Here is a 23871-nt window from a genome sequence, read left to right as displayed (position 1 = left end):
TTAAAAACAAAGGTCCATCTAATCCACCTTCCTGTCCTCACAGTGGCCAATCCAACAGTTCTCTCCCCACCTGCAATTGCCAGCAACTGGTATTCAGAAGCATGCTGCCTCCGATTCTTTTATTCAACTACCTCTTCTCCATTGTTTGTCCCATAGTTTCTTATTTTGGCACACTGAAGTAGACGAGGGGTGAAAATACCTGGAGGAAAAGCGCTGAGATATTCCTTCATTAATCCTTGCACTTTTTCACAGTAGAGCTGAATCAGGCAGTTGTGGAACTCTGAACCAGCCTCTTCCCAGGTTTGGATTATATGTTCCTGTAAATACATGTCCACAACCCATATATGACAACTGACCATAGAAGACCCTGCCTCTTCCCATCAATATTTCAATATGTGTTCAAGAGAAGCCACTTTTTTCTTTCTTCATATAAACGAGGAATCCTACAAAAATGGCTACATACGTCCTGGATTAGCTACTGCTACATGTTTATAATTTGCTCACCTTCAAAAACTGTGTCAGATAGACCTAGAAGTCAGACCCAAATTTCTGTTATCAGAACAGGGCATGCAGGTAACAGCATGAGTTCTTACCAAGTACGGAACAGCCAGGTTTTTAAAATTCTCTATCAAGAAACTGAGGACTTTGTTTCGAGGAAGCGATTCCACTTCAGGAAGATCTTCTGTGAATATCTGCCAGTCAAAAAGGTTGAATTTCACGAAGTTAATTTTTATACGTTTACATTCGTTTTTCCAAGGGAAGTCAAACACTTCAATTCACAAGCCCCAAAATGACACTCAATATCTTTCGGAAGGAGCAGCAGCAATTAAGCCTCAGCCTTCTCCAGCTGAAAGCACAATATACAAACACAGAACACTGCGAGTAAACCTCTTGCCCTATTTCTCTGTATCAGCAACTAGCATTCTATAGCCAGTGTCCCTATTAAACTGAGATATTGCATGCATTCATGACCTCCACTTATTGACCGGGTTCTGGAAAGGAACTTGCAGCCACTTTGCTTCTTCCTGGTCCTACTATTGTGCCACACTGAACTAACCCAGGGTTTGGCTTAGCACGTCATGTGAACTGGGACTTTTGGTTAAGCTCTCCCCGCCCTAACCACAAGCTGTAGTCAAGGTTTGTTCTTGACTGGAAGTTCTTCTCTAGAACTGCTTGCGGCCTTGGTAAGTCATAGTTTGGCTTACCAGGTTGTGCAAGCCAGGCCACATTCAGCACAGCAACAGGCAATTCTTGTCTTCTAAAACCAAACAACGAGAACTGATGCAACTCAAGATGAAACCTCACCTAGAGCTACCAACTTCATCCTGTCTTTCAGTGACTGGGTTCAAAAAGCTATTGTGGGCTTGATGTACCCTAGATATCATTTCACAGCTTCTTTTTGCTTTCATTAGTCAACTCTAGACATTACTGGTAAGTAAGAATAAGTGAGATAAGCTTTCAACAAAGTAAGGAAGATGCATTTTTCAAGTACTGCAAAGCTGCTGCCTACAAACAGATAATCTGAGTTATTGCTAACTTGTAAGTGTGGCTTCTGTCAACATGTTATGGTAGATATTACCATATTTACTAACGCTCACCTTTTTTTGGCCAAATTATGAAAATTAAGGTGTGCATTAGATTCAATGGCAGATTTACATTTGCCAGCAAATAGGTTTTTTTAGTTTCAAGGTTCTGAAAATTAAGGTGCACATTAGATTTGATGGTGCATTAAATATGGTATATGCAGCAGCTTTCTTTTTGGAACTCGTGAGGTAGAATGGTCAGTGTTTACAAATCTATGTGAGAGAGGCTGTATACAGTGGTGCCTCGCAAGACGAAAAGAATCCGTTCCAGGAGTCTTTTCGTCTTGCGTTTTTTTCGTCTTGCGAAGCAAGCCCATTGACGGAGTAGCGCTATTAGCGCTATTGGCTAAAAAAGGGCTAAAAACGGCTTTTTTAGGGGGGGATTAGCGGTTTTGCTGCTAAAATGCTTTTAGCAGCTTAGCGATTCAGAATAAGGGGTTTTGGAGCAAAAAAAAATTCGATTTTTTTCGTCATTTTTCGTCTTGCGAAGCAAGCCCATAGGGAAATTCGTCTTGCGAAGCGCCTCTGCAGACGGAAAACCCTTTCGTCTTGCGGGTTTTCCGTCTTGCGAGGCATTCGTCTTGCAGGGCACCACTGTATAGCCACACAGGAAAAGCTACTATTTAGAGCAATTTATAAGGGTCTTTGTGTGGACCCAGAACACTTAAAGCAGCCCTTTATTTACAATTATGATAGCCTTATGAGTGTGAACTAAACAAGCAAAATATTAGAAGGACCTGCCTAATATTATTTGCTTTACTATCAGTGCAGTCAGTAGGCACATCCTAATTCTCTCCACCTTTATTTTCAAATGTGACCAAGTGTGCTTACTTTCAATCCATCTTCAGGAAAGTCTCTAAGTACCCAAACAGAATAGGAGAATATTAAGTTCAAGTTGTCTGTGCCTAGAATAAGAAACAAAGCAAAATGGAATTGAACTAGACTGCAAGCTATAGAGTAAGGTGTAAATGACAACTAGAGCCATCACTTTTTAAATTTTTTTTTTAAAGGTACTTTTTACAAGCCACCTTGAGCCTTTTAGGGAAAAATTACCCTGCTGGGATGCCTTTCTCTGAATATTAGGACATGACTGTTAATGCCACCATAATTTCTAATGCTGCTCCCAAAGAAGCCTATCAGGCTTAAGCTCCATCTCTGGGAGATCAAGAGAACCCACTTCACTTAAAATTTTGGGCTAAGTTGACTGATGTCCACAGGTTTTCATATTTTTACTGTATGGCCAACCAAATTTATGAAACTGATTCATAACTGATTCATTCTGTGAATTATTTTGGAGTGTGGGGTGGTTTTTTCCCATTTGTCTTTTGTGAGCCACCATGATCTACTGTATTTGTTCCATGGAAAGGTAGGACAAGATGTGAAAACAGAAGATATATTCATCTGCACTCACCCAAGTGTTGCAAATACTGCACGGTCCTCTCATGGCCCTTCAAAGGGGAGTTAGCTTTCTTTGACTGATCCACTAGCACCTGTAAAGCTGCAGAAAAACAGAAGAAAGACCTATTGGGATTTTCCTTTAGTTACCCATGACCAAGGCTCCTCAGTTAATATGAAGAACTGTGTGTTGTGTGCCCTGACAAACCAGAAGCAGTCTTCTCCTACATAAACACACACAATATTGTTTGGTAGAGATGAGCATGAAGGTAGATTGGGATCTACTGGTAAATCTCTGGGTGCTTTGCAGTCATGTGGCAAGAATTTCTGAGTCCCAATTGTTTACAGCAGCAACAAAATGACTTTCCCCACCTAAATTAGACTGCTGAAATGAAGAAAACTAAGTAGTATTGGACTTTTGTGTGAAAAGACAGCAAGTTCACCTCAATTCCAGCACTGAAAACAAGTTTTCAGGCTCAGAATGGAATCTATTCTTTAATTCTATCTGTATGTGGTTTGCACCAGAATCTGGTTGCTGGACAAACTAGATCCAACAGGCCAGGAGTCTGTTCACTCTTGAGCAAAATGTCAAGACAGTACTTTGAATTCTATTTTTAACATCCACATGTTTGTAACGTAATATATGCTACTATGACAGCTTCTTGCATGCTTCCTCTTTCTTTTCCCCCCTGCCTCTGGGAATTTATTTGTCTGCCATTCCCCATGCTGTTCTGCCTTGGATATGGAAGTATTAAGAAACAAAATACCCTAAAACCAGTTCCCTAACAGAAGAGCGTAACAGCAGCAGTAGAATGGCTATCCAGTAAGAGTTAATTGACAGAGAAACATGAACAGCAGAAAAAGATAAAATTCACAGCATCAAGAGTATCCTTTTGATGTAGCTTTGTCTTTGCCCTACGAAGCCATTTGATATTGTAAACTTGCAATTAACTAAAAAGTTAAAGAAGAGTAATACAAAAGGTCTGTTGAGATTGCAAACTAAAGGATCCCCTCAACGCAGCCGCCCCACCCCCCCCTCCACCCCCCACCCCGGGGCTTCAAATAACAGCTCTATATCTTTATATTAGAAAGCACTTCTCATGCCATCATTATCTATTTATATCCACTCAGGCCTTTGATAACTATAGCTTTTATGGTGGAGTTCATATTTTAGTGGGGTGGGTATGACTTACATTATGTTATTGGGTGGGCATTTTAGATATTTTGTATTATCTGCTGTTTTAACTTTCTGGCTTCCACTGTTTTTACCAGTTGTATTTTATCTTAAGCCACTCTGAGACTCACTTTTTTTGGTAAAAGGCAACAAACAAATGTAAATAATAATAATATATTCAAATCCTAAAACTTGGTGTTAGCAACCTACTTGTCAGTTCCGTCCCTTCAAATGCTGGTGGCCCTCCCTGTGTCTCCCCACAACTGAGAGACCATAAATGCAAAGGGCCAACCCGCTACACGGGTATCACTGACCTAAATAAAAGCACATCTAAGGGGCATTAGGAAAACGTGCCCCAAACAATATAGCAGCTACATTTTTTGAAGTGACCCAAATGGCAGAGGTCATTAAATAATACTTTTGGGCACCTTTTAGCCAGGATAGATCTAAGCCAGATAGATTTACAAGGTCTATCTTACATACCAATTGATTCCCACCCCACAGAACTTACCTTTCTCATGCAGACCTTTCTTCTCATACAGTATGATCAGCTCGCTGTATTTGTGAGCTTTCTTGAGCACATGCTCACTTTCCTCTATGTGGCAGTGATTGTTCTCCAGTCGCAACAGTGGTGCCACTAGGGCCACATTGGTCTGTCAGTAAGGAGGAGCAATTTGAGGGAATCAGAAACAGTTTACTATGAACCAAAAGAGGCATGCATTTATAACCAGGAAAAGGAAGATACTTATCACAAACCTAAGTATTTATTTAAAAACAAGTCTTCACATGTAGTAGGGCTATGTGCTTATGTGCTTAAACTAGCAAAGAGCTAGTTTGTTAGTCTTTCTATTCCATTTTTTTATTTAAAAAAAATTAAGCAAGGGAAAACAATAATATTCCAGGGTATTTACTCTCCTCCTAAAAAAAAATCATGCAGGCACTTTCCTTCATATTCAGATTTGTATCTCAAACAACCAGGCAACCAATTCCACTGGCCCCTTTTCTTGTTTAGTAAGAGACTGCCGTATTAAGAGCAATCTACCATTTTGGCAAACAACAGAGACCAAACGACAGTTACTAAGATTCAGCATGACCAAAACAAACCCATCATAGATTTAATTTCTCCTCTGAATATTCATGTCCTCTAAAAATCTTGGTGCAATTTAAAGGCAAGCAGGATATATTTCAGCTGTGAAGAGTTTCAAAGAAGATACTGACCACAGCTGAGATTGCACCCAGGAAAGATCTGAGATAAGTGTAGGTGCCCCAAAGTGTTGTGTCTGTTTTCACCTTAAGCTTAAAGAGGGACTTAAACTCAATCTAAACCCTTGCCACTATTAGTCCTGAGTTTCCAACACCAAAACCCTAAATACCTGGTTTGAGGAAGACACATGTATTTCAGAAAATGCAGAGAACTCACATGGAGGTAGCATTTCAACAGAGTGGTATCAATGATCTGCAGCAGCTTCTTCTTTGATTTGATGGTAGGAGTCCCCTCCATGAGGGGAGAAGTGCTGGACTGATGGTCTGAGTCATTCAGCTTTTTCACTAACTGACTTCTTTTCTGCAGAAATTAAGAGTCAAAAGAAGTGAAGTCATGCCACTCCTCACCCACATTACCTCAGAGAAAAACTGCATGCGACTGCAACCTTTTTATCCACATGGGTTCAGACAAACTGCATTTGCTTGTTAGTTCTTGTTGTACTGCCTTCTCACATTCTTCTCCTTTTTCTAATATTCTGTTAACCTTGAAGCCCCTCCCCCTTCTCTCTGCACATGGTCAACATTTAGACTGTAAGCTCACTGGGCAGAGGGAGATGTCTTTCATGTGTTTGTTACTCTGTCCAGTACTGTATATGCTGACAGTGCTATATGAACAGCAAAGAAAGAGCTGACGCAGCGTATGATAATGAATCCCACCCACCCACCATAGCGATGTGCCTTTTTTAAGCATCAAAGCTTTTCATGAGACTGCTCTGATATGTACAAGAGATCGTGCTTTACACCTTCCTTTTAACATGTTAGGTGAGGCCATAGCTGCTAAGCCCAAAACACATGAAAAATAATTTCAGGAGGTCCTGCAATGTCAAAACAGTCACATGACCATCTACTACCAAAAATAGGATGCTCAAGGAGGCGCTAAATACTTACCTGTGTTAGGTAGTCTATAAGTGCCAAGTGTGCTTTCTCCAGCTCTGCTGGCGACAGAACTGGAACAGGGTTAGGATACTGGAGCTGTTTCTTATAATCACTGGGCAACAGTTCGGGATAGAGACCCATGACATGGGTAGGATCTAAACAAAACATATGACTGTAGTTAAGTCACAAAAATCCCAGACTATACTTCAAAGTGTATTCCGTTTTCAAACTCAATACTACCAAGTTTCCAGTTACAAGTTACCATAAACAATATCAAGGATCTCAGACTGGAAGTTGGAAGGCAGGAAATTTCACATTTGCACAGCTTCCATCAACAAACTGGTCCCTTGGCCATTGTTCTTATGGCCAGCTTTCACAGACGACGGTAAATGTTTCCATGTAAATGTTTCCATGGTAGCTCCATTGAGAGTGGTAGAGATATAAGATTTGAGAGTTCATTACTATGTGGATTGAAAGTATATAAACTGGTTGCACCAGAGCTATTGGGATGTTTCACACAACAGAAGCCTCACACTTGCCATGCATACGAATTTCAAGTGGCCTTCCACATGGGTACTTTAGGACACATTTCCTGATATCTAGCCATAGGCTGCTTTCCTCCAGTGTGACCAGTGACCACAACTCAATGCCATGTGAATTTGCCATTAGGTAGATGTCATTTAAGTTGTTATGATCTTGAGGTCAACATGAACTGTTTTAGGAGAGGTCATTCTACAGTGGACATTAGGATTCCACCTAGTGCAATATCATTCTACTTCCATTCTGCTTTGAAGACCTTAGAGGTCACAGCAATCTCCCATACCTATCTGTCTATTAAGTCCAGGCTACACAACTAACTTACCCGTCCCAAGTTTGGCAAAGACTTGCATGGATTCATCAAAGCGTTTTTGGCAGAAAAGGTTGAAGGCATACAGATTCTTAATATGATGGATTTGTTGTCGCTTTTCAGTATCAGAGTCATCCTTCATATCCTAACAAGTACAAAAATAGGCAAAAGAATTAAGAAGTGTTACTCTTTAAACAATGTAAGATAGTTCCAGTATTTAAAAGAAAATACATCTTGAAATGAGCACACAGTTTTAAGCAAATTGCTCAGAAATAGTAAGAGAAACAAGGTTTCTATCTATGTTTATACAGTAACAAGAGCAGCTCAAGTCTGAATTGCATGTATCCTGTTTCACTCATGCACACGAGTGAGAAATACCAACAAAGGCTTGAGAATTTTAATTTGTTCTTGCACCCAGGCATCAATGTAAACTGCACATATCATGTATTTTTGACCCCACAACATTTTTGCGATCCAAAAATATCATTTCAGTTGAAAAGAGAAGTCTTGGCACTCGCAACAAAGAGTCACCGTCATTCATAAACTACATGGAGGAAACATGGGCTTGTTGATAAAACCTCCAGTTAGTAACTGCTATTTAATCCAAGTATATGCAATCAATAATATTTTGTGTTGACAGAAATATCTGTGGTGTCAGTTTCTGACAGACAGATAACATCGTAATTCAGACAATGCCTGTTATCAGGTCAAGTATGCTTCTAGAAAGAAAGTATTGAACTGTACAAAATTCTTCAAAGAGTTCAGCAAAAACACAAAACCATCCCATCTTCATAAGCTGCTGACCCAGTAAAAATTATAATTGAAGTCTTTTCTTTCCCCACTCCTTTATCTTGCAGTTGTTGCACCGCAAGACAAGTTTTCATTCTCAGTATAACTGTTACAAATATTTATGCAATATTAAACTAAACAAACCGCATGTTAAAAACTTAATAGCACTAAATCTGGAAAAAAGGGAATGCATAGCATCATCTTGAAAGAAAATATAATCAACTGATTGTTCTACCAAATATTTATGCTAATTTCTGAAAAACCTAAAGGTCACAGAGTTGCCTTAGGCAAGTCACATGTTCCCAGTGCAGTCACAAAAGTGGCTTATACTAAACAGGACTGCAAGGGAATTTGAGGCATGGACTGTAAATAAATACACACACTAGAAGCACGTATCTTGCATATTTATTATTACTTTTCTTACATTATGTAGCAAGTCATGTATACATGGTTCCCAGACACTCACCCATCCCCAGACACTGATCAGACCCAGATGAATGCGAAATTCTGGAGTTGTTTAATGCCAAGACACTCAAATAGCAGGGGATTTAGGCTGTGTATTAGATGCAGCTTTTACTAGGTAGCAGCTTACAGAAGTTATCAATCAATACAGATTTAAAACGCTCCCATCCTGCCACTTACTGCCAATTGCAGAGCCAGTTCAAATTGCTTATCTTGAAGAAGCTGCTGGATCTGGGTTGCAATGGAAACCGGAATGAGGCGCCAAACAAAATGATTGCTGGCCACATACACAATATTTGTACTAAAAAGGGGGAAAAGGAAAGAAGTTGGGTTATCAACATGATCATAATAAAATGAAAGGTCTTTCCCCCCTCCCCTTTGCTTCATAAATATGTAAAAATTAATAATTCAGTAGAAGCATATGCACAAGCTAAAGTTAAGATGGAAGAAAAAAACTTGAAACTGCCATACCCTCCAGAAGTAATGAAGCGTGGTCTCTGAAGCTCAATACTCTGCACGAGGAGTCGGGGCTCAAAAGTACGAATCTCTACATATCTTGGCAGGACTGCCACAATGTACGGCGGTTGATGTTCTGTTTTGGAAATTGAACAGTCAGTAACAGCATATGGTTCTACAATAGCATTCCCCAAATTTACATTCGGAAACAGTGAATCTATTGCATTTTATGCATTAGCATGCTTTATACTTTTGTGCTTTTCAGGCTTTCAAAAGCCCCTTCCCATTGGTCCACTTTAACGGCACGGAAAGAGAGGCAAAGAAACTGAAAAGAAGGCATAACCAAGAGACCAAACTTTATTTCAAGTATAAGTCACTCTTTCATTCTGCCCGTGCATCCTTGCTCTGCTCCAACTGGGCACTGTGTCCTTTGTTATGTTGTCCCCTAGTGCTTGCATTCGGAACTGTTCTTAATGTTCCCTTTATCTGTAAGCAATTGATTAATCTTAGCATCAACTACCCTGCACTGATTGGATATCCTGCATAGGAAAATCCAACCATAAATCAATAAATAATAATAACCTTAGGTATTCCTTTTGTATTGTTTTAAAACCTATCTTCTGGTTGGGGGTTGTACTGTTAAAACCATTTTAGCTGTTTTTATTGTAAGTCTGTAAATCTCCTTGAGACATATGTAAAAGAAGATTCATAAATTAGTAACAATAAATAATAGCAACAATCCTTTTTGGTTCAATTCTCCACCTCAGGAGAAAAGCCTCCCAGTGACCTTGTTCTCTGCCTTTTCACCTTAGATTCAACCTTCCATTCCTCTTCCTTCTAAATATCGAATCATTTTCATTTACAAGCCATTTGCTGCTCAAGTTAACAACCTTCAATATTGATTTATGTGAAAATGTGGATTAGGCACGAATTTAGCTAAAGACTCTCCTCCCTGGAAGAGAGAGGAGTGGTTGTGGGCGGGAGCCCGAGCTCCGCCTCTTGCAGGGGGGCGTGAGCCCCCTGCCTCTTCCGCCCACCTGGCTGGTGCCCACGCCCCCCCACGGCAGGCACCCAATCAGGTGCCTCCGAGGGGGCGTTTACAGCAGCCTTTTGCTGTGGCACCAGCCCCTCCTCTGCCTCATTCACCTTCGTCGTCTCATCGCGAGTTGTCTCATCACGAATTTAGCTAACATGGGCAGCAGTCTAACATGGGTTGAGGCCAGAACAAGGTAATTTGTTTGTTTCAAAGGAGGCTGCTAAAAAAAAGGCAGTAGTCCCTGACTTAAACAGCCTCAGTCCAGTATACCTGAAGGAGCGTCTCCACCCCCAACACTCAGCCCAGACACTGAGGTCCAGCGCCGAGGGCCTTCTGGCAGTTCCCTCACTGTGAGAAGTGAGGTTACAGGGAACCAGGCAGAGGGCCTTCTCGGTAGTGGCGCTTGTGGAACGCCATCCGATCGGATGTCAAGGAAAGAAACAACTATCTGACTTTTAGAAGACATCTGAAGGCAGCCATGTTTAGGGAAGTTTTTAATGTTTGAAGTTTTATTCTGTTTTTAATGTTCTGTTGAAAGCCGCCCAGAGTGGCTGGGAAAACCCAGCCAGATGTGTGGGGTAGAAATAAATTATTATTATTAATATTATATTATTATTATTATTAGAAGAAGAAGACAAAGATCTAGTTCTCACCCATGGCTATTGGGATATCTGTCCAGTTCAAGGCACATTTTTGTGTACAAGTTCCTTCTTCATTTAATACAACAGTAAGATCGTCCTGGCCCACAGCAACTTTCCCATCTGCCAAAGGGGCTACCAGTGGCTCAAGCTGCTTTCCTGTGGGGAAGAGTTCTTTGATGGAACCTTTACCATCCACCTGCAAAAGGAATAATCAAAGCCAGTCAATCCATACAGAATAGCTACACTAGACTGATTTTTATCATTAGAGGAAGGAAAATAGTCTCTCCTTTCAGGAGCCCATCCACCAAGATTACTTCACTTAAAAACCCTGCAGATCCAGTACCAACATATGCCTTTGAGAACTCCCAAACATAACTAACTTCCATTGAGGCTACCACATTCACACAGTGATACCACTTTAAACAGTCATGGCTTCCCCCAAAGCATCCTGGGAGCTGTAGTCTGTGTGAAGGGTGCTGAGAGGTGTTAGTCAACCCCTGTTTCCTTCCTCAAGCTACAATTCCCAGAGGGGTTTAACCATCAATCCCTCTTCCCTGAGAACTCTGGGAATTGTAGCTCTGAGAGAGAAAGGGTCTCCTAACAACTTTCAGTACCCTTAACAAACTACAGCTTCCAGAATTCTTTTGGCAAAGCCATGGCTTGATTTAGTGGTATCATAGAATGTTAAACATATGGTGTAAATATGGCCTTATAGAGTAATCCTACGCATGTTCATTAGGTTCAATGGGACTTGCTCCCAAAGCCTGCATAGAATTGCAGCCTTAATTATATACAAGTAGTTCATACTGTAGTCACACACTCTTCCCACCTTCACTGAATCCGAAGAAAATCAACCTTCATTATTCTGACTTAGTCTAAACTCTCTCTTACCCTTATTAGATAATAGTCCCTCTTGAAACCCACACAGATTGAATCTTCACACCATGCCATTGACTTGGGTACATCTGGCACGCTGAAGTCTCCCTGGAGATCAAGAAAAGAAAAGAAAAGGTCTAGTTACTCTGGTAACTGTTTTTATACAGTTTTAAAACTGTTTTATACAAATCTGCATAGCAATATCCCTTGCTTGTCTGTATTGCCATCTCAATTATCTACCAGCAAAGCAAGCTGCTTTAACAGAAACTAAATATGGTAGCATTTGAAACCTATCCTCTAAAAAAAAACACAACTTCAAATCTCTTCCTATACCTTCTCATCCAAGGCCAAGGCCAACATACTCTTCCCTTACACATTAAATACCGTATTTTTTGCTCTATAAGACTCACTTTTTCCCTCCTAAAAAGTAAGGGGAAATTGTGTGCGTCTTATGGAGCGAATGCAGGCTGCGCAGCTATCCCAGAAGCCAGAACAGCAAGAGGGATCACTGCTTTCACTGAGCAGCGATCCCTCTTGCTGTTCTGGCTGCTGGGATTCAGAATATTTTTTTCTTGTTTTCCTCCTCCAAAAACTGGGTGCGCCTTATGGTCTGGTGCGTCTCATAGAGCGAAAAATACGGTATGTTTTGAGGGAAAGCAAAATCCATATGAATTTCGCAGCGAAGATCCATGAACAAAACGCTAGATAGCTGCCATCTTTTCCATGAAGAAAAAGGCAGTACATCTGAATTAACCATAAGTGAGGAGGCCTTTGATACCAGAAAGACTGAAGGCTTGCATTCAGGTGCCCAGCACTAAAATGTATTACATTCCTCTTAAAGGAGCCAAGGCTGGCGAACAAGTAATAAAACAATAAAAACATCTTAAAAACAAGTACTAAACAAGTATTATTATTTTTAATCTTTGTTGGAAGCCACCCAGAGTGGCTTGGGAAACCCAGCCAGATGGGTGGGGTACAAATAATAAATTATTATTATTATTATTATTACTACTACTACTACTACTACTATGACTAAACAAACCTGCAGCTCGTAGAACTCTCTGTCCTTCCAGTAATACAGCTGGAGCTTCTTTTTCACTGCCACACACATCCTCAAGACCTCTTCACCTGTGTCAGAGTGCTGTGAAACAAAATAGTTCTCTATGTATTAGTGTGGAAGGCACTTTATCAAGCACATTCATGTGCTCTTGGTATTTAAAAACTATAGAACTTTCCTCTCATGAAACCAGCCTTTATTGAGGACAATATTCTGTTCATTTTTTACTTCACACACCAAGGTTTCATAGTCATTCCCCTTTTTCAAGATTGGATAAGGCATGGCATCTTCTTATACTTGCCTTCAGGTCACAGGTGAAGAGAGTTGCACCCTTTGCCTTGGAAACTGTTGTGATCTGCTGAAATGTCAACAGGTCATGAACGTAAATGTTGTTTTCTGTTTGGAACAAGACAGGAACATTATTGTAATTCCACATGCCCTCATAACTATTTCAAATTTGAAAACAGAGAAATGGGTTAATAAGTGTTTGGATACAATTCTGCAAACATCTCTCAGGTGTCTTGCCAATTCTAAGGTACATTGTGTTGCCAAAGACCTCATTGGTGCATGTCTGCACTATTCACATAATTATGGGCTACAAAGTCAACAACTCTTATCAGCAGGAGACAAGACTTAATTTGGGGGGGGGGGGTTTAAAGGTGGATGGCAAATAGATATAAAGTAAGCTAATGCAATCTTCTCTATGTCAGAATGCAGAGAAAAACATTCTATGTATGTGGGAGAAAAGTCCACAAGGGTCTTAAGAGAAAGACTTGCAACATAAAGGAAGGAGATCAAGGATAACCATCCTCAGATGAATAATAACACAGTCTTATGCATACGTATCCTATGCATACCCATAAGTAAGTCCTATTGAGTTTAATGGGACATACTCTGAAGTAAGAGATGCATAAGATTGCGGCTTCAATTACTCTGTCTCAAAACATAATGCTGTGAATTCACTTACCTAATAAACTGACCAAAATTTTGAACTGGGACACAACATGGATCTACAAAAATAATAATAAAAAAAATGTTGTAAATAAGTTGCAGGCAAACCTTTGCTAGAAATGAATCTTACTTAACAGAAAGGGGCTCAAATTAAAATAAATTTATATGCAAGCTATCAACCTCTAGCAGAGTAACCCTGCAGCAATAGTCATGACATTTCTGGTGACATTAACAGCTTCCGTTACAGGCAATAAATACTGTTTCAACATGAACTCCCAAGAAGTTTCTTGAACTATATAAAAATATATTTATAGTTTAACAGGCACAACAATTTTGCTGAGCACATATACCATTGTACAGATATTAAATAATAGTGCCTTTACTTGGAGAGGAGAACAATGGTTTAGTGCTATATCCAAATGCCGCTATTAAGGCATTATAAGCCAGGCATAATTCTTAAGATTCCAGCCAGCAACAAAGGATTGAGTTTCACAAGGAACAAAGCATATGCAAATAGGAACGAAAAACCCAAAAGAAAATCACACCAGTGCTGTTTATTATTCAGAAGGCCGGAAAAAGGAATGAGCACCAACACAGTAAGCTTTTATAAGAACAGTTACTCAAAATAGGCTGTTTCGCTTCCTCAAAATATTCTAGTTTATTATGTAAGGTTTTTAATTATTATGTAGCTTAACAAAGGAGCTGCTTATTTGGGTTGACATCTTTACCATTAACCAGCCCGAATCCTTCTGCTCCCTTTTCCTGAAAGGAATATTGATAGTGGCTATGTCTGCACATAAAACTAAGTTGTGTTTTTTTTATAAAAAAAAACACCACCACCATAAATTGACTTCCATATGAGGAAAGCAGCCATGGCTTGCTTCTCAAATGCTTGATCCCCCCCCCCACTCCCCTAGCCTCATGCCTCTGTTTTGGGTACTTGAAATGTGTAGCCAAACAAACCATAGTTAAGCAAGACCATTAGTTTTGGATATAGTGCTAAAATATAGTTAGTATAAGCCATGGTCGATAAACCAACAACAAATAGTTTGCTGGGCTGGGTTCAAACCTTCAATCAAGCCACATTTGGCTAAAAACACCACGGCTTAGTCTTATATGTGCAAACCAGGCTTGTGCCATCAAGTGCAGGAGACCAGAAGATGTGGGAATACCTCCCCATATCCCTTATTCTAGCTGTAGCTTTGTGTGCATTTTGTAAGCTGCTCTGGGACCCTATCCTGGCTGCACAGCAGGATATAAATATAATAAGCTACTCAGAAAAAGCTAGTCACTTGAAAGCACAAGGCTGCAGCAACTTCCATTCTGCATTGGTGCTGTTATGCCAAGAGGCATGTACTGCAATTTCCCAAATGTCTTTGAAGCAGTGTCTCTGATTTTATTACAGTAACCCCAAACACATTTACGTGGGATCAAAGGTAGTGGAACTCTACAAGCTTATGGCAGCTACACACATTAGGATTGCTGCAGCAATTGCCAATAGTGTAAGAGAAGACAAGATCAGTGGCACAACAACTTCCATCTCACACCACCCCAGTAAAACAAAGTCTTGACTTCAGTCAAATGCCTCTTATGGTTTTAGGTTGGTCCAGAGATATCCCATGTACCTGCTGAATCTTCTTGGAGAAGTTCTTGTTTGACTTCTCTAATGTCACTTCAAATCTGTTGCAACCTACCAGACAGCAAAGGGATTCTTTTAGACTACGGATACTTTTCACGTTAACTATTTCATCAACACGTATTTCAACAGCTAAGGCAAAATATCCCACAAAGTTCTGCTATCAGTTTAGAGGAGATGCAAGTCTCACATGTCCACCTGAAGTTTGCAAAATAAAAATAAAAATGAGCAATTATACATTACAGCATACCCAATGTATAAAATGCCCACCAGCAAACTGGGCATTTTCATGTCATGGACGAAAGGGATTTAACAAAAGACTTCAAAAATCTAGTTTAGGAAAAGGCAAGCCCCCAGCACCCTTTATCACTACATCAGCAACTAGCAAATAAAATCCCTAGGGAGTATAGCAAGAGGGACAAAGAATAAAAACACTTCACCACAAGGGTTTAAAGGTTTATGGATACAAACTTACAGCCACTTTCTGATGTCGTAACCTCTCCTGACGTTGATGCAAAAAGGGGGAGAAATTTACCAAGTGAGACAAGAGCAAATGATTTGACTGGAAAAGACTGGCTAAGGTGGTTCGAGAATAAATTCAGTTTTCTTAAAAGAATCGTGTCTTTTTCTGCAAAGCTAGAAAAATGGCCTCTCTAAGATGGTACTGGTGTTGCCCAGAGCAGGAAAAAGCAGCACCCCAGGCTCACTTCCCCTGTTTTCATAGCTTTACTGAGGAACAGGTTAAAATGTCAACTCCCAATTCATTTCCATTGGGCCACCCCGCCATTACTTGCATTCATTAGTAACACCTTTAACCAAAATGAAGCCTAAGTGCACATAATTGCATTTGCTTGCCATCATTCCCTGTTATCCTCATTTCTTGCATTCATCTCCTCAGTTGTCTGCCCTTGCCTTTCCCTCCTTTGCATCTTCTCATCCCCCGTCTGAAGGTCTAGAGAGCTGCTGCTAGCCAGAGTATATAATACTCTGAGCTAGATGGAGCAATGGTCTAACTCTACAAGGCAGATTCCTATGTTCCTATCCACTGTCAACATGCAGAGAATGGAGCTTGAATCCAATGTTTGCTTTGAGCTTGGAGGCTGGCTTGATGTTCACCGTCCCTTCAACCCAATGCAGCATTCCATGTCCCTTAAATGCCACTCTGAAGGCCGGGGATCCTCTGGAATTATATGGGATACGGCACAGAAGGCTGCAAATAGCAGGGCATGTTGGCGGAAATGGGGTGCCTTGCCTTGTGCTAATAGAAGAACTTCTGCCAACACAGGGGCAGCCTTTGATACAACCCTGTAAATTTAGCCTGCTCATGCAACTGTGTGATTTTCCAGTACAATACTGGGAAATGTATTGTGGGGATGCTCTCACAAAACCACATCATCACTGAAAATTGCGGAAGGAAGGTTACTCTGAAGCAATTCTTCCACTTCAAAAGAGGTTGTAAGAATTGGCATTCAGTCTATCCAGACTTAGGACAACACGGGACAACAATTGAGAAAAGGACTGCTGCTAATGCACCAGTGAGCCAAAATGTAGGTGCTGTAGGGTTTTGTTTTGGCTTTTCCATTCTAAATCATACCATAGGTTGGGTTTGCAAACAACAGCTCTATCTGAGCTTTATGCTCCCATAAATCCTACACCTTGTCCTGAAATACAGTGAAAAACAGAATCACAGAATTGTAGAGTCAGAACGGCCCCTGAGGGTCATCTAGTTCAACCCTCAGTAATGTAGGAATCTCAACTCAATACATGGCAGATGACCAGGAAGAAGAGTCCACCTCCAGCAAAAGCCCCATAAACCACCCAAAAGACAAGAGCACACAGCTGACCTAGGATGTACTAAATGTAGTTCTTTATTAAATTGTGCTGTAACTTGCAACCTGATCTATTCAGTGACAGAAGGTATGTGGAAGGAGAAGTGGAAATCATTCATCTCCCTTGCCTGTTTTTAACTAAATAAAAAGCAGTGATGGAACTGTCAGTTGTGTGATTATCTTCACAGCAAGTTTGGCCCTCACTGCTATCAGATTGTGCCAACTGCTGACCTACTTCAGCTTTCAAAAGTTATGCCATTAGTTACACATGTTTTTAAGGATTTGGGTCTATTGAAGTTCCCACAGAAAGGGAAACCAGAAATGCTGCAGGGACCCTATGACATTTAGGGGCAGTCAGTGCAGTCTCTAGTATTTAAGCTTTATACAGTGTGGTTCTTATGTGAGTATCAGTCTCCTGCACACACTCTCATCGCCACCAAACACAGCACAGAAAACCATGTAAACCCACCCTAAAATACAGTTAAACAAACGTGCTTCATTGCATGTGCTGCAAGGGCTTACAGAAGCTTGGCTAATTTTTTTTCACACCCACCAGTTTCCTTTCGAATTCTGTAAAGAAGGAGGTGGCCTTGTTTGGTCCCAACGAGGAGCCATTCCTCTGCAATAAAAACAAACATTTTATAAATTGCAGTAAGATCACATTTCTTCCATCTATGCATAATTTATGTAACCCTTACATCTCATACTGGCAAGTTCTAATGAATAAACATATGAGTGGAAACTTCTCCCCACAGTTCTTTGGAAACGCTAAAATTAACATGTCAACGGTTTTTAAAACCTTCGATTTTCCCCTTAAAGTATGAACAATGTAAGAGAAATCCATACTATTTCTAGATGTATTCATATAAGCATTCCAATAAAAGTATTTGCAAGTAAAGCTTTATATTTGTTTAAATGTAACATTTAAACAAAACTTACAGTGCAATCCCATACATTTTTACTCAGATACAAGTCCCTCTAACTTCAGCCGGGTTTTCTTCCAGGAAAAGCATGTACATGATGGCAACCTAAGTGCCCTTCATTGATTTTTACTCCTAAATCAAGCATTTCATTTTTTGTTTTTTGTTTTTATATATACATTATACAGTACAAAAAAGTAACATTTGTGTTATTTCAAAATTCTGTTTATTTATACAGTACAAAAGAGTAACTGTGTCAACTTTGAATTCTATTTAAAGCCGATACCAATCAATTTAGCGTGTTGTGGTGGGAGGGGGATTAGGAAATTTTACAGAAAACACACATTATTACCAAGTGTGCCTGGTAAGAACTACAGCCTTTGTTAAAATTCTGGCTTTCATTTTAAAAGTTCCTTGCTTAGAATATGGTGAAGAAAATAAACTTCTGTTTACCATTAAAAACTCAAAAGTCATAACTGAAAGGGGGCTATGCTGCAGGAATTATTTTCTGAAGATGCAACAGTTTTTGTCCTGAGCAGTATTTTATAAAAAGATAAAGATAAAAAAATTGGCTGGATATCACCATCCCCAGATATCCACTGATATTTAATTATCTTTGTAAAATAGATTACTTAATAAGATAAATCATTATTACTATGCACTTGTTTTTAATCGAACTGCTAATAATAAATGTTGATGAACAAATCAAGACTTGTCTTTATCATGCATGTTTTTTTTAACTAAAATGTCATACCCAAATCTGGCCCAAAAAGCTTCTTCCTTTAACAGTATGTGTACTAAGCAAGTCTTGTTAAATGCTTAATGTTAGTAATGTATAAGTTGAGGCCCAAAATTATCTTATTAGGTGCTATGCAAATAGTACTGCCAACTGAAAAGCACACACTTATATTTAAAGACATGCAAATCATTTCTAGCCATCTGTATCATAAAATATTGCGACAAATTATTTTCCTCTTGGCAAACACACACAAAAATAACAATAAGAATAATTCCAGAAAATGGTGCTTGCTCTAAGAGCATTTTCAGCATTATTAATTTTGTACACAAAATGCCTCTCAAGTAGGAAAAAGTGCAAACAGCACATATATTATCACTTGTGACATCACATGTACACACAAGGCAACTTCACTGTCTCCCACAGCTTCACATGCACGTAAACACAGCCAAAAAAGACATGCAACCACCACACATTACAATAAACAGAGTTTTCACACCTTTTATCTTACACCAGAGTGCTCCCCATGTAGAAAATTCTTAACTTTTGATAGTGTCCCAATTTCTCATATTTTGTTGTGAACCCAATGCCACAAACCTTCCTCTGCTCAATCTCCCCATAAGTTATATATTTCTATATATTTCTATTGCATTACTTTGGGCCAGAGCATACAGACTCAAAATAATCAATTTCATCTCACTGAAAATACCTGTGATTTTTTTTTTCCTTCATACACACCCCGTAACAAAATTCTACGAAATAACGAGCAATGTAAATCTACGATGAAATGAAGGAATATACCATTTAAGCAAGTACAGTTATCTCAGCCTCCTGATGGCCAGGCAAGATTTCTGACTGGAAAATGCAGTCAATTCAGATGAGAAGGCCTGACTCAGTAAGGAGATCAATAATTCAGACGGATATCATTTGGATGCACAAAGTTACAGGTTGCTGAAGACACATCCAGTTTTAAAGTACACACAACTGCCTCTAGATATACCTTGCAAGGGAATGCGGAGGACTGCAGGTTGAAAGAAAAATAACAGGACACAAACTGGTTTAGATGGCACTATTTAATGGTATCCCTCTGGGGAAGTAACAGGCCTTTGAAGGCTGCAATTGAACTCTAAGTTAGGAATAGGAGAATATTCCTGACTGAAGAACTGAATTAAGTTCATATATTAAGTTCATATATTTCACTCATTCAGTAAACTACTGTACTCAGTAAGTAAACTAGCCTTCTCCAACCTTGCAGCACCACTGTAGTTGGACTACAACATCCATCATTCTTGGCCAGCTTACCAGTGGTAAAGGACTGTGGGAGTTGTAGTCTAACAACATCTAGGGTTCAATAGCTGAAAGCGGTCACAATTCACAAATCATACTTCATCTCATATACATCAGACAGCTTCACATGTTGCAAAAGCCAGATCTCCGTATTTCCACTGCAAGTCAGCCATACTTGAAAGTTATTCACAAATGATAAACATTGTTTATAAATATTTGTTTATAAACATTTGTTTTAAAAGGGGTGCTTTTTAATAATAAAAAATAACAGGCTTTCAATCATTTTCTGCAACGTGTGAAATGGCATTAACATGGCAACTACTCTCAAAACCCGATAATGAGAAAGATGCAGCCCACAGAACAGATATGAGGTAAGTTCAGTGCTTTTTTTTCCTGGGGGGGGGGTACGCACACCCCTAAACATTTTGTGAATCTACTTTTTGTTCATTTACTGTATTTATTTCCACCAAATTTAACTATAAAATGGTGGTTTTCTTGAGTCAAAATGAGAGTACCCCTAAACATTTTTTTAGGGGGGGAAAAAAGGACTGGGGGAATTCAATCCCACTGATAATGCACTCTTTTCAGAAACCAAGAGAATACAAAACCACAGCTAGCAATCTTTCCACCTCGATTTCATCGGAAGGGTATGCAAGAGCCGCTTCTTGCGCCAGATTCAATTTTTTAAAACGCGTCCACCGCACCATGACGCGTGTTAAGGGGCTGAGGGCAAAGTCGCAGGCAACCACTGATTCATACGTTGACAAAACACGCCACACTTCAGTGTCCGTCACGTGTCCGGCAGCTGACAGGCTTCAAAAACCGCAAAGTCGAGTGACCCTTCAGGTACCCAGCGGAGATACCACCCCCACCCAAAAACAAAAAAATTAAAGCGGTTGCCTCATCGGGAAGAGGGCAGGGCTTTGCCGCTCCCTCCCGCTTCAAGCGCACAGCCAAAACAGGCGCCAAACCCCCTTCCGTGGCCAGGAAGGAGAACCGGACCGGGCGTGGGAAAAACAAGCCAAGCGGGGGGCAGGGAGAAGGAGGCGGGGGTGGCGAGGTGCCCCGCCGCAGCTCGGCGCCCCACTCACCCCACGCGGCCAAGCAGTCGATCTGCAGAGGCAGCTTCTCCAGAATCGGCACCGGCTCGAAAGCGTCGTGCATGATGGCGGCGGCGGCTACGCGGGGCCCGGCAAACGCCCGCCGAGAGGACTCCCTTGGAGAGTCCGGCTCCGGAGCAGCCGCCCCAGACGCCTCCTCCCAGGCCCGGCCCAGGCGCTTCCGGCTCCCGCTTCACTTCCGCGGCCAGGCTCCACCTCCGGGAAACCCCCCGGGAGCCCGGCCTCCTCGGCAGCAGCGCTGATGAGCCGCTGCCCCTCGTCTCTGTCTCGCAGGCACTGCGGCCTCAGCAGTCGCTGTTGGTGGTGCGGAAAAGGGGCGTCTTTTCGACACGAAGAGGGGCTTTCGGAGCCCCTTGTATAAGACGGGAGTGGGGGGGGGACTCGGGTTTACTGTACTGTACTGTAAAAGCTAAACAAGCTGCAGCTTAGGGCCCCACTCTCTTGGGGGCCCCACAAAAAAAAATTAAAGGGGGGGGGGAAACCTAGATGTACATTTCCAAAATATAAAATAAAAAAACAAATAAAATAAAGCCTACACACAGCAATATATGTGTTGTTGTTGTTTCGTCGTGTCCGACTCTTCGTGACCCCATGGACCAGAGCACGCCAGGCACTCTTGTCTTCCACTGCCTCCCGCAGTTTGGTCAAACTCATGCTGGTAGCTTCGAGAACACTGTCCAACCATCTCGTCCTCTGTCGTCCCCTTCTCCTTGTGCCCTCCATCTTTCCCAGCATCAGGGTCTTTTCCAGGGAGTCTTCTCATGAGGTGGCCAAAGTATTGGAGCCTCAGCTTGACGATCTGTCCTTCCAGTGAGCACTCAGGGCTGATTGCAGAATGGAGAGGTTTGATCTTCTTGCAGTCCATGGGACTCTCAAGAGTCTCCTCCAGCACCATAATTCAAAAGCATCAATTCTTTGGTGATCAGCCTTCTTTATGGTCCAGCTTTCACTTCCATACATCACTACTGGGAAAACCATAGCTTTTACTATACAGACCTTTGTTGGCAAGGTGGTGTCTCTACTTTTTAAGATGCTGTCTAGGTTTGTCATTGCTTTTCTCCCAAGAAGCAGGCGTCTTTTAATTTTGTGGCTGCTGTCACCATCTGCAGTGATCATGGAGCCCAGGAAAGTAAAATCTCTCACTGCCTCCATTTCTTCCCCTTCTATTTGCCAGGTGATGGGACCAGCTGCTTACAGCAACATATACTACTTCTTAATTGTATTTCACTATTCATATACTTCTTAATTGTATTTCAGTTCAACAATTACTTTGATAAAATACATATTTTGTTATGTGCAAATGGCTTCAGGTACCTATTGGGTCTATAAATTACCATATAGCACATATTCAACACAAAAAAACAGTGACAATTTGTTGTTAACAAAGGACAGCTGGACATATAAAGGGCCCCATTACCTTCAGTAGCTTAGGGCTTCATCAGACCTAAATCCCGTCCTGTTGCAGCCTCAGCAGTTGCTGTTTATGGTGTGGGAAAGGGACATCTTTTTAACACTAAGAGGCTCTTTCGGAGCCCCTTGTATAAAATGGGGGGGGGGCTCATTAACCACTATTGGGAATGATTGTGCAGGGCTGTTCAGGGGTGTGGCCAGGATGTTTGTTAGGGGGAGCAGGCTTTTGTTGGGAGGGCAGAACCTCAGATTTGTATTGATTTTGGGTACCCACCCCCTCACACACACCCCGCCTACAACCATGGAGCTGTTACTTATGGGACTAGGGTAGCAAAGGGCAAACCGGGCCATTCTTTGGAAAGGGGTATCCCTCAAGTCCTGCATGCCAATCATACAAGAAGACTATTAGTGGCCATTTCGATTGTGGGCATCTTATCCAATAAGGGTGTAAGCCAGACTATTTAGGTCACATTTTTTGCATCCTGGTCATTTATATGGGTAGCCTGTGACTATTGACCAGCTGCAGCTGGCCCTGTCTTTACCAATCATGTGCCTTCCTGGTGGTTTGTACTACAGCTATGCAGAGTTTGGTTAGGGATCGTGGGAGTCATAATCCAAAACATCTGGAGGGCATCAGGTTGGCGAAGACTGAGCTAGATGCACTCTGGATCTGATGAAGTATGATTTCACAAGAAGCTGTTTTATACTGAGTCAGGCTGATGGGCCATACAGCTCAATATTGTCTACTATGCTAGGTGGTGGCAGTCCTCCAGGGTTTCCAATAGGGATCTTTTTCCAGCCCCTTTTCCAGCTAGTGCTGGAAACGGTGAACGTTTGCATACAAAGCATCTGCTCTACCACTCACTCATCATTATTATTTATTAAATTTCTATGCTGCCCTTCATCCAAAGACCAAAGAAATATAACCCCTCATACGTAATTCTGGGGCCGAACCATTTAATCAAGGTCTTATTTAAGAATTGCCTTCTATAAAATGCATTGCTCAGGGCAACATACAAGAAAAGTACATTAAAAATCCTATACAGTCATTAATAACTTATTACATTGCAGGGAAATGATTAATTATACATTTAAATGCTTGGTGGCTTTCAATAAGGCAGCTTACTAGTGGAGCTGTCGCATAGGAGTCAAGACTGTTGGTCATTAACTCAGAACATTGTATGAAGACTGGTTGCATATCTCCAAGGCATTTCATATCTCCAAGGCATTTCATGGAAGAGTATTCCCCATCCTAATACCTGGATTCATCAACTGGAGATGTCAAAGCTTGAACCTGGAACCCCCTGTGTCAGTGGCTGGCTTATGGAACAATTATGATAAGGCAGCCATTTGCATATACAAGGAACATATTGCAGTTCTGATGCCAAAAACTGAGAGGCTGCCCTGGGGGAAAAACCTGTTTTGATGTGTAAGATATAACAAGTTCCACAAGCTGAACTTCCCAAAGACAGGAAGCTGAAAGCAGGCCCATATGTGCTTTATGAACTGCTATGTTCATAAAGGAG

The 23871-nt window shown here is 41.0% G+C and overlaps 1 protein-coding gene across 3 annotated transcripts in view; it reads right to left on the bottom strand.

Annotated features, from left to right (window-relative positions):
• The window catches only part of VPS39 (VPS39 subunit of HOPS complex), a 28605-nt gene extending 7470 nt beyond the window's left edge, over positions 1-21135 (bottom strand). Inside the window, exons 1-19 of one of the 3 annotated variants that reach the window (XM_083449852.1) lie at positions 20906-21099; positions 17425-17490; positions 15518-15544; positions 15032-15096; positions 13423-13465; positions 12757-12851; positions 12441-12539; positions 11414-11506; positions 10535-10718; positions 8861-8981; positions 8570-8690; positions 7154-7283; positions 6304-6446; positions 5573-5716; positions 4664-4805; positions 2995-3081; positions 2415-2488; positions 594-692; positions 200-317 (exon numbers count right to left, since the gene is read on the bottom strand). In XM_083449852.1, coding sequence (XP_083305978.1) covers positions 200-317; positions 594-692; positions 2415-2488; positions 2995-3081; positions 4664-4805; positions 5573-5716; positions 6304-6446; positions 7154-7283; positions 8570-8690; positions 8861-8981; positions 10535-10718; positions 11414-11506; positions 12441-12539; positions 12757-12851; positions 13423-13465; positions 15032-15096; positions 15518-15544; positions 17425-17490; positions 20906-20978 — 1924 coding nt within the window. In that variant the 5' untranslated portion in view covers positions 20979-21099. Of the gene's footprint in view, positions 1-199; positions 318-593; positions 693-2414; positions 2489-2994; positions 3082-4663; positions 4806-5572; positions 5717-6303; positions 6447-7153; positions 7284-8569; positions 8691-8860; positions 8982-10534; positions 10719-11413; positions 11507-12440; positions 12540-12756; positions 12852-13422; positions 13466-15031; positions 15097-15517; positions 15545-17424; positions 17491-20905 lie in introns of all 3 variants that reach the window. The other 2 variants (XR_014513671.1, XM_083449853.1) reach the window with 2 other exon arrangements.
• Between the last annotated feature and the right edge of the window lie 2736 nt (positions 21136-23871).

The sequence above is a fragment of the Podarcis tiliguerta genome (assembly GCF_965153285.1).
Source record: "Podarcis tiliguerta genome assembly, chromosome: 1".
Lineage (NCBI taxonomy): Eukaryota > Metazoa > Chordata > Lepidosauria > Squamata > Lacertidae > Podarcis > Podarcis tiliguerta.
The sequence above is the reverse complement of the archived record's forward strand: the minus strand, read 5'-3'. Positions and strand labels throughout refer to the sequence as shown.